The sequence below is a fragment of the Acomys minous genome (assembly GCF_964271855.1).
Source record: "Acomys minous genome assembly, chromosome: 5".
Classification (NCBI taxonomy): Eukaryota; Metazoa; Chordata; class Mammalia; order Rodentia; family Muridae; genus Acomys; species Acomys minous.
In genome coordinates, this window is record NC_140494.1 from 72,728,872 (window position 1) to 72,742,263 (window position 13,392).

A 13,392-nucleotide genomic window follows, 5' to 3' on the forward strand; every position below is an offset into this window, starting at 1 on the left:
CCACAGTTGTGTAGAAAGTGGGGACAGATTCTAACATGAACTCTGGTGCCCCATATTTGACCACGTCCCTTGGTGGGGAGGCCAGGTGACACTCAGAGAAAGAATAAACAGGCTACCAAGATGAGACTTGATAGATAGCCTATGGCCATTTAGTAGGGGAGGAGGTCACCCTTGGTCACAGACTTAGGGGAGGGGAATAGAGTGGAAGAAGGAGAGAGGGAGGAACAGGAGGATCCAAGTTAGGGGAAGACAACTGAGATGTAATCTGAAAAAATTAATTAAATAATATTAAAAAATCAAAAGAGCCTGGGCATGATTCCCTATAAAAGGTCAAGTGTCCCATAGTTACATGCTTATACACTTGTAAGCTGATGTTCTAGAGTGTTTACCTGCCTAAGAGTTTCACCATTTAGATTATGAGCAGATTTAACAATAGTGGCATTTAGTGCATACTTTTACATGCCAGAAACTTTCGCAGGCAAGCAGTGTAAAAATGGCAGAGCTGAGACAGGAGCCAGAGGCCTCTCTCCTGACACTATGGCGCATCTTACCCGTCTGACATCAAGGAAGGTACAAATTAGATAACTGAATTTTTGAAAAGAAAAAAGTGCCTAATTCTGGGGGGAAGGAGACATTAAAAATTAATATCTTAAGTAAGGATCTTTCCAGGTGAGCAGACTATTCATTCTCCTCATTATCTGGAAATCTTCCCTTTCCTCCCCTCCCCTCCCCTCCTCCCCTCCCTTCTTCTGCCCTCCCTTCCCTCCCCTCCCTTCCCTCCCCTCCCTTCCCTCCCCTCCCTTCCTCTCCTCTCCTTTCCCCTCCCCTCTTCTGTCCTCCTTTCCCTCCCCTCCCTTCCCCTCCCCTCTTCTCTGTTCCCCTTCCCTCCCCTCCCTTCCCCTCCCTCCCTTCCCCTTCCTTTTTATTTCTTCCCCAAAGAGAGGGCTAACCACTAAACAAAATGCAAAATGATGAGATGTATCACCAAGTAGATTTCTGTGAATGACTTTCCCCCCCCCTTTAGCATGTGTATAAAAAGGTCTCATTTATTCCAGCCTGACCACTGACCTCTTTGCTGTAACACCCCATGATTACACTGAATTCATGGCAACAGCTTGAAGTGGTCTCATCTCTTTCCTCGTCTCCAGGTTTTGTTCACGTCTTAGATGTTCCCCTCGGTGGCATGTTAAAACCTGGGTGTTTTAACATCCTTTCCAGTAAACGGTCACATCAGACCTTAGAAACCTGGACTTCAAATGCATTTACTGGAAGAAACAGAAGAAAAATGTGAAGAATAATCTTCATAGTACTATAATTGAAAACAGAGTCTGAACAACAAGAGTCAACGTTAGAAAGAGACCTGGATGAGGTTAACAGACAGACTTAGATAAGGAAATGTAACAGTGAGGCCCAAAGCTCAGTGATGAAAGGAAAATCCTGGAAGCCAGGAAGAGCAGAAGGTGACTGCCATTGCGCAGAGCTCACAGCGAAGGCGCTACTTCAGCACGCTGGTGGCAACTATGTAATAGTTGATCAGGCATTGTGATCACCTCTCTCGTTTAGCTCCATTCAATACAGAGGCCATATGTAAACATTATTTCTAGCTCTGCAATGCAATTGGGAAACAGACTGGACAGCTAATTTTCTTATGGAGTAGAACTGAATTTGACTGAAAATCTCTTTGACTGTAATGAATGTGGTGTTTTCACTTTGTAATTAGATAATGAATCTGGTGAGCGAAAAGTGGATGTTTAGCTCATTAAATGATAGGTCTCTGAAGAAGATAATGAAAAGAAGAGCCAGCCAAAACATTCAGTGGTTATAGAAAATAAAGCCCGGGGGTATCTTCAAATGGAATTATACAGGTACATAGTAGATAGTCAATAAAGATTTGCTTATGGATCCACCGGAATTACTACCCAATGAGCATTCAGAATGCATCTGCTGAGCTGAAGCACATTTGATTTACAGCATTGTGCATTGAGCTCCGAGTTTATAGATTAGAGATTAAATGAGTTGCTCAAGGCCATGGATTTAAAACAGATGGGAGAAATTGGAACTTGGGTTGCAAAAGTAAGTTTAGTAGCTACAAAAAAAATGTATTTAGTATATCAAAGAGACTCAGAGCATTTTAGGAATTTTAAGATTACACCCCCAAAAAGATATCCAAAGATCTAGTGTATATGTGGGTTATACCCACCAATGTTGCCCTTATTAGAAACTAAAACTGATATTTCATGAACTGGATCAGTGCGTGCATGCGCGCATGCACATGTGTGTATGTATGTGTATATATTCATATATATATATATATATATATATATATATATATATATATATATATATACTGTGTGTGTGTGCACACCCATGCATGCATGTGTGTGTGTATTCTGTGTGTGTGTGTGTGTGTGTTTGTATTACTATATGCCAAGTGTGTGTGTGGGTGCCTGTGTAGGTCAGAAGAGTGCTTGGATTCCCTTGGAGCTAGACTTATAGGCAGTTGTGAGCCAGCCAGTGTGGGTGCTGGGATCCCACCTCTCCTCCTCTGGAAGAGCAGGAATTACTTCTAACCACTAAGCCATCTCTCCAGCCCAGTGATTTGTAGGTTTTGAAACTTTGCTTTCCTCATTGAAAACATAATAATCCATCAGATACTAATTTTATGAAATTCAGTGACAAGAATGGCAAGTGAAATTGTGATTACAAGAGTCTCTGATGATTAGTACGGCCGCTTTGCTCACGTTGCACAAATCTCTGGCAGGACAGATGCACAACAAATCCTAGTTGTTATTTTAAAATGAAGTTACGATATAGTCATAAGGCAAGCGAAGAATGGCAATGTTTCACAAGTGTGTAAGTCATTTTCATAGGCCTTCTTAGAAGACATCTGGAGTCTCCTGTCTGCAACCAAATCCCATCTGATGTTTTGGCTGAAGCCGATCAGGAGGCAGTCCCACACAGACACACAGTTGTAAAATGGGTGGGTGTCTTGATGGCCTTTTTAAGCATCGCAAGTGGTCGTTAGTGCTTTAGAGACTGCAAAAGGATGGTTTTATACTTTTACTATCCTTTCTGATTTTTATCTCTTACAAATCATTCTCGTTTCTTTCTTCCTAAAGGAACTTTTCTATTTTTAAAAATACAATTTATAATGGAAGTCAGGAGCTGTGTAATTTTTAAGTTTAATTGTCAATTTTCAAGGTGACCAGTTTGTCTCCTAGAAACTTACAGAGCTTTCCAATGAATTTTGTGTCCTTCTCTCATTTGTTCCTTTTTACATTATCATGACACTTATTGCGCTTAATGTGTTTTAATTTCTTGAACTTATTTACATTGTCTTCAGTCAGCGTCTTAGTCAATTTTCTGTTGCTAACAACATAATACCACAGGCTGACTGAATTACACGGGAACGTGATCTATTTCTACCTCACAGTTCCGGTCTAAGTTGAGGGGACATGCCTACTTCCCTCTTAGTTTTTCAGTCTGGAGGCAGTGAACTAATATGTGTTGAGACAATGAACTAAATTGAGACCCAGAAAAATGGACATTATAGCAACTTGCTTCTGTTGCATTTTGTTCAGGATCTCTGTGTCTCTGTGGTGGGAGGAGTTTATCCATCTGTGATAGTTCACGCAGCCTCAGTTTCCCCTTCCTGAGTTGTACTTCCTCTGATATACCACACTTGTTCACATAGATTCATTTCTGTATATTTTCCTCCTATTTTAAAAAGTGGCATGAAATATTGTGACTTCTCTCATAAACAAATGAAAATTTGTCACTGTGCTCTTATTAAAAAGGCAACTCAAAGGCTAGAGAGATGGCTCAATGTATAAGATTATGTATTACAATTACAGATGACCTAAATTTGGTTTCCATGTCAGATAGCTCACAACTGCCTGTAACTCCAACTCCAGGGACCTAATGCCCATGGCTTCTGAGGACACTTCTACTCATGGGGCATCCCTCCCCCATACGCATATGATCCTAACACTTAAAAAAAGAAAAACTCTTCAAAAATAGGCAACACAATACAGATTTCTTATTTTGAAGGAAAGTATTTTTCTACTTTACAATGCAAAAGTTTCATTTCAGTCAAAACTGAACCATGTAACATAATTAAAACATTACCAGTCACTAGGCAATGACATTACCTACTCATGTTTTAGTCTTGCAATTTTTGATACTATGAGCATTTTAAATAACCGAAACACCACAAAGTTAAATACAGAGAGTAGTCAAAAACAATATCCAAGTACAATTATTCAGCAATATCTAGTCTGCAGCTCATTAAACATAGTTCTTTGTGAGTAATGAAAATTTCTCTTTCTGTAAACAATAGCAATATAAAGAATTACTGGGCTCGGTCAGTTAAGCCCTGGCCTTTCAAGTATGAAGACCCAAGTTCAGCTGCAAGAACACACATAAAATTTTGGTCAGAGTGGCCCATTCGTATCATCCAAAGATGGCAAGACGGGAGGATGAGACAGACAGATCCTTGGAAATTCATTGGCCAGATATCCCTATCCTACTTGGAAAAGTTCTAGGTCCATCTTAAATAAAGAGCGGAAGGTCCTCTTATTCCTACAAAACACTAAACTAGATTAGTGTGTGTGTGTGTGTGTGTGTGTGTGCGTGTGTGTGTGTGCATGTGTGTGTGTGCATGCGTGTGTGTGTGTGCGTGTGTGTGTGTGTTCAGAGGACCTAGTTCAGACCCATGCAGGCCCTTGGCATGTTGCTTCAGTCTCTGTGATTTAAAAGATCTTGTTTCCTTGGTGCCCTCCTTTTCCTCTGGCTCTTAGACTCTTTTTGCCTCCTTGCCCATCTGTTTTCCTGAGCTCTGAGGGGAGGGATTGATGAAGACATCCCATGTAGGGCTGAGTTCCCAAGGTCTCTCACTCTCTGTGTAACGTCTGACTGTGGCTCTCTCTGTTTGTTTCCAGAGCTGCAGGAGGAGGCTTCTCTGTGTGTTTGAGTATAGCAGACTATCATTAAGAGCCATTTTATCTCTACACTTTTTCCTTTTTTATAGTAGCATTATTTGATTTTTTTCCCCTCTGTCTCTGGGCTATCTAGTCTTAAGTTCTTGGCCACCCATGTAGTGTTGGGTATGGGCTACAACTTGTAGCATAGGCCTTAAGTCAAAACAGTTTATTGGTTGGTTACTTCCATAAGCTTTGTGCCACCATTGCTCTAGAATATCTTGCAGCTGGTTACCCCTTGTAGTAAAAGGGGTTATGGTGGCCTTGGTATTTCTGTTACTCGTTTGATAATGTGCAGAGAACCTTCATGTACCAAAGAAGCTGGACCATAGGGGTGAAGGCGTTATGTAGGCACCAGCTCAACATCATGCTCATTATACGTGTTGTCTTCAGCAATGGGACTTTGCTGTCAGTTAGTCCAGAGCAACCCTGTTGTCTTTGAAACAGCCTGAGGTTTGATGATTCCCATGAGCCCCTTTGGCCAACGACTTAATTAGATGTAACTCAATCCTTGTGCTGAGAGTTTCTCTGGGTGACAAAAGATGGCCAGTGGGGATTCTGTCTTCCCCATTATTTGGAAATTTCATTTAGATCACCTTCACATATGTGAATGTTTTAGGAAGTTTCTACTGTATTCACTTTCCATACAACCCCTTGAATGCCCCTCAATTTTATCTGTCTCTCCTCACATTCCCTCCCACAACCACCACCCCCTCTCACTCCCTACTTGTATGACATGAGAGGGCCTCTGATTCTAGTGCCTTCTCTTGGGATCTTTTCCTTCTGATGGTTTGTCTTGTCCTACTTTGATAAGATACTTTTTGTTTTATCTTATGGTATTTTATTTTGCTATATTTTTAAATGAATGAAAAAATGAGTGAAAACCTAGCCACTAGGGTAAAAGTTCATAGCTGAACTGTCATGTATTCTTGCAGGGAAAGGGAAAATCAGTTTTCTCCAATAGAGCAAAACCGGGTATATCACATTCCAGGACAGCCCAACAAATAATGAGCGCTCTCTCTCTCTCTCTCTCTCTCTCTCTCTCTCTCTCTCTCTCTCTCGCTCTCTCTCCCTCTCTCTCTCTCTCTCTCTCTCTCTCTCTCTCTCTCTCTCTCTCTCTCTCCCCCCCCCCCGTGTGTGTGTGTGTGTGTGTGTGTGTGTGTGTGTGTGTGTGTGTGTTTGTTTGTGTGTGCACTCATGTGCTTTTATTTTGTTACAGTTTGGCCTTTGGGGTTTTTTTTATATTTTTTTCTCTTTTCTTTTTAGGTGTGGTTTTATTTTGTTTTCTTGGTTTGGGGCGTTTTGTTGTGTAGGATTTTTATTTGTTTTGAGGGAAAGAACTTAAATTTCAGTGAGTTGAGAGGAAGAGGGGATCTGAAAGGACTTCAGGGAGGGGAAATAAATCAAATATATTTAAATTTAAAAATTGTTTTAAGTAACATAATTTTAAAAAATCACTGTGGTAAAAAAGAAAGTTTAGACATCTACAACACTCTGTGCAGATAGAAAGATTTATTAAATCCTTTTCAAAAAAAGATTTTAAAAGAGTAAACATATGGTCAGTTGTGAAAAAAAGTGAAAAAGATACCTGAGAAACCCAAAGTTGTCATCTTACTTCCAAATGCATGTACCCATCCATCTGCCAATGAACGCAGACACAAGCACACACACACACACACACACACACACACACACACACACTCATGCTCATAACACTCACACGCACAAGCACATACAGAGTCATGTATGTACCTGCACACACACACATATACATGAAAGAGAGAGAGAGAGAGAGAGAGAGAGAGAGAGAGAGAGAGAGAAGCTTGCTATATTATACATTTAATTCATGGTGTAAAAGGCAATGGGTTATGTATAAAAGTGTTATATAGTAAAACTGCTTGAAGATAATAAAAATGATCATTTTAGTTTACTATGCAAAGCAATACATAAAATTTGTAGGTCGTATTGCTGTGTATGACTGTATTCAAATGGCCATAAGTGAACAGTGAGCATTAAGATGCATGTATTTATCCAATAAAATGTATCAAATTCTTATTAGACAAAAAGGTTAAAACATTGAAAGTTCAGCTTTCACTGGGAAAAACAGGCATGCAGGTTTTATGACACGAGCATGTGGTCCACCGGAAAGCACCTGGAGTTTTCTGAGATCTGCCAGGTTAGACCAGATGGAAAAAGATAAGCAGAGCCTTGAAAGATGAGTCAGGGGAGGGGAGAGAGAGTCACTGGCAAGACAGGGATGCTCAGCATGTGAGACTCTGAAGAGCATAAAGAGGTATAAATAATTTAAAAGAAAAGAGGGGGCTGGGGATAGCTCAGCTGGGAAAGTACTAGCTGCATAAACATAGAAACCCAGCCATGTATGGTGGTGTGTGCAGGAGAGGCAAAGATCTGTCCATCCCAGGAGCTTACTGGCTGGCCTGCCTAGCCTAATTGGCAAGCCCCAGGTCCGAGGGAGAGATCTTTCCTCAAAAACAAGCTAGACTGCTCCTAAGAAGTGACACTAGTGGTTGACTTGTGACTTCCACATGCGTACACACACATGTGGACCTGTACATTTGCACCCCCATGTATACGCATACACACACACACACACACACACACACACACACACACACACACACGCACACATATAAAGAAAATGCATAATATAATGTAATAAATAGTTCCTATTTCCCCCAGGAGAAAGAAATATATCATCATCATAGTCAGTTATACAGTTCATAAAAATTTTCCACAGGTTTCAACAGAGCAGATGCTGTGATCTTTAATTGGGAGCTAGACAGCATCTCCTACTAGGTTTGTGGTTATGTCATGCATGCTGTTAACTTCTGTTGGAGAATATATGGGAAGATTGCTGAGTAGTTCCAAAGACTGCCTTATTGCAGACTTGCAGAGTGACCATGCACCACTGGACCAAGGAGAATCAATTGTGTGTAACCGGAGACATTAAAATAAGGAGCAAGCAAATAGGCCTGAGCGTGGGACACTCTTAAAACCTGAATGGAAGCTGGGGAAGATTACTGGTAGGAAAGTGGAAGCAACCCATGGTCTACAGGATTGCCACGCCCATAATCACGCTGGGACAAAGCCAGTACATTGATTGTTGACTCTTCCATACCTAAACATGCACTTGTGTACCTAAAGGAATGACACTGTGATGAAAGCCCTCTCGTTCCTAATGGTTGGACATCCCAGGTAGGCATTGAGCCGCAGAGGCAGTGTTTGGGCTCCATGCCACATTCTTAGGCAACTACTGTGTTCCCTGAGGGAAGCCAACTCCATGGAGACTAACCTGAAACTACTAGGCCGATGATGTGTCTGCTTCGCAATTCTCATGGCCCAGCACTAAGTCCCAAGGATGGTCATGTTTTAGAAGGAACTGAGCTTCCAGATCTTACGGAGCCACTAAAACCATTTTGATGCATTCCAGTCTTCTATGGGTGCCCCCCGGAGGGACACATGACAGGAGATGTGGGTTGTGTCAACCCAGTACGGTGCTTACTTCATGTGAGTGTGCTCGACTATCAGAAATGTCCCCTTCTACTTAAACTTAAATGCTGGAGCTGGGCATGGTGGCACAATGCCTTTAATCCCTGCACTCAGAGAGGCAGAGGCAGGAGGATCTCTGTAAGTTCGAGGCCAGCCTGGTATACAACGTGAGCTCCGGGAATGCGTGGGTGGTTATATAGAGAAACCCTGTCTTGAAAACAAACACACAGTGAATAAATACAAATAAATAAAATGCTGTACTATGTAGCTCTTTGCCTGCCATGACATAAAACTTGCATTCAATTTGATGACCACAGCTCTCTTATTTCAGTATAAATGGTTTTTAACTGTTTTTAGCCCTAACTAGCACCCCATTCCCAGGATGCAGTGGTGGGCAGCAAGAAGCTGGCTACAGCAGCCATGAGCTTGGTGCCCCGTGTCTACCCTTGGACCTGGAGTCTTTGGAACACATGAATAACATACTTTTTTCCTTTTTTAGGGCAGCACAACTATTTATGTGCTGGAAGAAATGACTGCATTGTTGATAAAATCCGGAGAAAAAACTGCCCAGCATGTCGCCTGAGAAAGTGCTGTCAGGCTGGCATGGTCCTTGGAGGTAACGCTGATGTTTCCTCAGTAGTATAGTGTCTCATACATCCAACACTGAGTGAGAGTAACCTCAACTTTTTATTCTTCAGTTTTCTTTTCTTTTCTTTTTTTTCCCCTTGGTTTGTTTTGTTTGTTCGAAGTGACATTCCATGCTCCGGTTTGAAGCACCAAGAACACAATCCTGTTAGTTCCGCATACCTCCTGCATGCTAAGTTGTGCTGGGAGGGGGAGCCAGGCCCATCTGTGTTATCAGTAGACTGTAAGGAAGTGCTCGGACCTCTTCTTAGCTAGTGTGCGTTGGAGGCTAGGCTCTCCTGCTTGCTGCTTGTGTGATTTTAAATGATCCGCCAGCCCTTTGGGGATATTAGGCTCCTGAACTGTATAGAATAAGAGATCACAGGTTTCTTGGAGCTTATAACTTGATTCTGAAGGTTTGTCAGATGCAAATTAAACAACAAACAAAATCAAGTCAACACTATTGGACCAAGAATCCATTTGATGGGCATGCAGCAGTCACTCCCTACACTCTCTAAGGCTTTTAATAATATAGCAGTAAATACATTAAAGCTGGACTGGCAGATGCCTGACAGGCAAAGGTGCTTGCCACCAAACCTAATGACTGAAGTTTGAACTGCGAGGCTATGTGGTGGAAGGGGAAAACCAACTTTCCAAAGTTTTACTCTGCTATACATATGTGCATCATGCCATGTGTATGACTAGTATACATGTGTGCATACATGTGCACAGACATACTCAATCAGACATACTAAAGTAATGATCTGGAGAGATAATAAAATGCTTGTCTTGTAAACATGAGTAGCTGTGTTTGATCTCCAGACTATATCCTTTTTAAAAGGCTGGATATGGTAACACTAACTTATGACCTAAGTTCTAGGGACATAAAGACCAAAATGTCACTGAGGTTTGGTGGCTAGACAGTCTGGAAAGCTTCAGAGCTGTTAGCAGAGACTGTCTCACACACACAAAAAAAAGATAGAGGGACAACACCCATGGTTATTCTCCAACCTCCACAAGCACATGCACAAGAAAGCATGCGTGCTCTTACATACACTCTCTGTCTCTGTCTCTGTCTCTGTCTCTGTCTCTGTCTCTGTCTCTGTCTCTGTCTCTGTCTCTGTCTCTCTCTCTCTCTCTCTCTCTCTCTCTCTCTCTCTCTCTCTCTCTCTCTGCCTCTCTATCTCTGTCTCTGTCTCTCTCTGTCTCTCTGTCTCTCTCTCTATCCATCTGTCTCTGTCTGTTTGTCTGTCTTTCTGTCTGTCTCTCTCTCTGTTTCTGTCTCTCTGTCTCTCTGTCTCTGTCTCTGTCTCTCTCTCTGTCCATCTGTCTCTGTCTCTCTCTCTGTCCATCTGTCTCTGTCTCTCTCTCTCTCTCTTTCTGTTTCTGTTTCTCTGTGTCTCTGTCTCTGCCTCTCTCTCTCATACACACACACAAATATGAGAGTCAGACTTTAACATAATGATTGTGTTTATTCTTTGACATTTTCATACATTTTGATGAGATTCATTGCCTGTCTAACCCTTGCCAGGTTTCTCCCACTTCCCGGCCCACACAACTTCTACCTCATCCTCCCTTCCTCTTTTTCTCTCTCTTAAAAATAAAAAGCCATGGGATCCAGTCTGTGCTGGCTGATTGCTCCTGCGCTCAGGGCCTGCCCTGGAGTGCAGCAGATAGATTCACTCTCATTCCACTGGGAGGGAGATAGTCATATCCTACACAAAAATATGTAGGAATCAGTTTTGAATGTGGATAAAAACTGTCAACAGCATGAAGAAACATGCATGAGAGATTGAAACCTTTCTTCTTCCTGGTGCCGTCTAATGCAAGCTTGCTTGTGTTCCCTCAGTGTTCTCTTTCTTCCTCTGGGGAATGTTATTTTTATACCAATATTCTTCAGATTTAGAACCTCGCCCAAATGTTATTTCCTCCCTAAATTTTTTGCCAATGTTCTTGGGCAAAATTCACACCCCTTCAAAACTCTGGCCACTTCGCAGTCACTCACTGAGTGGTAGCATTCCTGGTATTTTATGGTTTCATGGTTAGTGACTATTTCCCCCAAGTCAACGCCCAGGTCTCAAATGTGCCCATACAATGCCTGGCCAGGGAGGTGCTCAGAAGGCAGTGACTACATCAGCACACCCACGGTCAGTAGTTTCCAAGTCCTGCACCTCAATTTCCTCCTCTTTCTGTTTCAACTTTAGTTCATAAGCCGTCGTGACCTCCCATGTTTCAGAAAGCCAGCACTTTCTCACGAGTCACTCATGTTGCTGTTGGAGCCACAAAAAGGGCGTGGAGATGCTGTGGCCCCTCCCTGGCTCTGCTGCTGTTTTCTTCTATGGCATGATTGCCTTAGAGAGCACCAGGATCTCTAATCTGTGGCTGACCACCATCAGGATTATACTGATTTATCAGTTCTTTGAGAATTTCATAATGGACTTTGACCATATTTAACTCCCACTCTTCCTAGATCTACCCTAGCCAACTTTATATACCCCCCTTCCTTAAAATAATAATCCAGAGTTCAGTTTGTGCTGCCCGTACCCTAATGGGTATGACTTCATCCACTGAAGCTTGGTAGACCCATCTACCAGGAACTTTAATCTGGGACTCGTCCTCAAATGTCTTTAAAAGAGTCTTCCCTTTGACCACAGGTTAGAAACAGCTGTGGACAGAATCTTCAGTGTATGCTTGATGATATGGGGGTCTAACCTGGAGACTCTCCGGTTGTCTCCTAGTGTTCCCAGGCTCTGCCTGTCATCCAAACTTATATAATCTTTCATTGCCTTCTCTCTACAAGCTTCTTGGCCATTTACCCCATTATTCAAGTACTGCTCAAGTCATACCCCAACAGCTCCATAGTTACCACCATACTTTAACAGCTCTGCATTATCAGTGTTCCATCTTAGATCCCTCCCCCTCCTGACTTCTTTTCTCTCCCCTCACTTCCTTTCCCATCTTTCTTTTCTTTCTTCCTTTCTGCCCCTTTCACTCCCCCTTTCTCCTCCCTTTTTTGATAACAGCAGAAAATAAAATTTCTCACGGTGCACAATACTTGTCTTGCAAGCACGAGGACATTATGCTTGATACCCAGAACTCACATTCTTAGAAAGACTAAGCGTGAAGGCCAGCACGTCGCTGCGGATTGATGGCCAAGCCATTCTAGCCTACTTGGTAGCTCCAGGGCTGTAACAGACATTGTCCCTCCTGGGGCTTGTGCTCTGCAGTGGGGGAGGTGACACACATGCCAAAGGACAGAGGTTCTCTGAACAACATTAAGCAAGTGCATAGATGCGTGAGTGTTAGTTAGGGTGCTAGCTTGTCCCTGAGCCTTATTCTGGCTCACGTAACCACTTTCTAAGCAGATCTCTTTCTGAGACAATGGGTTTGACTGGGATGACTTTCCAGAGCAGAACAAGTACATTCCTAACAGTTTAGATGTATACTTTATTTAGTGTGTTACATACCCTACTTGGAAATGTCCTTGCTTCTCTTGCCCACAGAACAGTCTAATATAATTAAACTACAATTTTACTGCCTAAGATAATGAAAATGTAAAACGTGTGCATCTAAGTCTTGAGAACAGGGGCCAGGGTTTATGAGGGGAAGATAGAGAGGAGCCAGGACATATACAGTATCCTGACTGGCCTTGTTTCACAAGAACTTGTTTCACAAGTGGGGAGAGAAGGGAAGCAAGATCCACTTGGACGTCGGTGAGCCACTATTACAGTGTCCATCTCATCCATGTTCCTAGGATTCACCTTTCAGAGGCTTTCCAGACAGTGAAGCCCAGGTAAATAAGGGCTGCCTCTGCAAGCTGGTTTCTCACAAGCTGATCTTTATATAACTTTCTCTACTTCTAACTCTCTCACCTCTGCAGGAGGCCAGCATAGTGACTAAAGGGTCACACTGTTATGCTAAGTGGCCCCAGACCAGAGGCAGTAGAAAGGCCAACTGGTTTTTTTTTCAAGAAGTAAGAAAACTCTTTAATTAGTAAACAAATGGCCACTAAACAAGACAAACAATTGTAGCATGACTGTTTATCCCAAAAACATTACAGAGAGTTTACAAAGAACACAATTTAATATATTGGCTTTAATGGCCAACTGTTTTATCTCCTGCTTACAGATAGGGCTGCTTTTGTGTTAGGATCCAACTGGTCACAGTCAGTGGATGCAGCCTCATGGATTAGAGAGACATGCAGAGCTAGGAGACTGCTGGCTAAGCTTCTTTGTCCATGTTTTTTGCTCACTGGTCACTGACTCCTGTTTCTTATTGC

General features: G+C 42.3%; 1 protein-coding gene across 2 annotated transcripts in view; it reads left to right on the plus strand.

The window, feature by feature from the left end:
- The window catches only part of PGR (progesterone receptor), a 66,185-nt gene that overhangs the window by 13,535 nt on the left and 39,258 nt on the right, over nucleotides 1-13,392 (plus strand). For both annotated transcript variants that reach the window (XR_014779512.1, XM_084783138.1), the window contains exon 3: nucleotides 8,989-9,105. Coding sequence is in view for 1 of the 2 variants with exons in the window: in XM_084783138.1 (XP_084639264.1) it covers nucleotides 8,989-9,105 (117 nt within the window). In the remaining variant the exon portion in view is untranslated. The remainder of the gene's footprint in view (nucleotides 1-8,988; nucleotides 9,106-13,392) is intronic.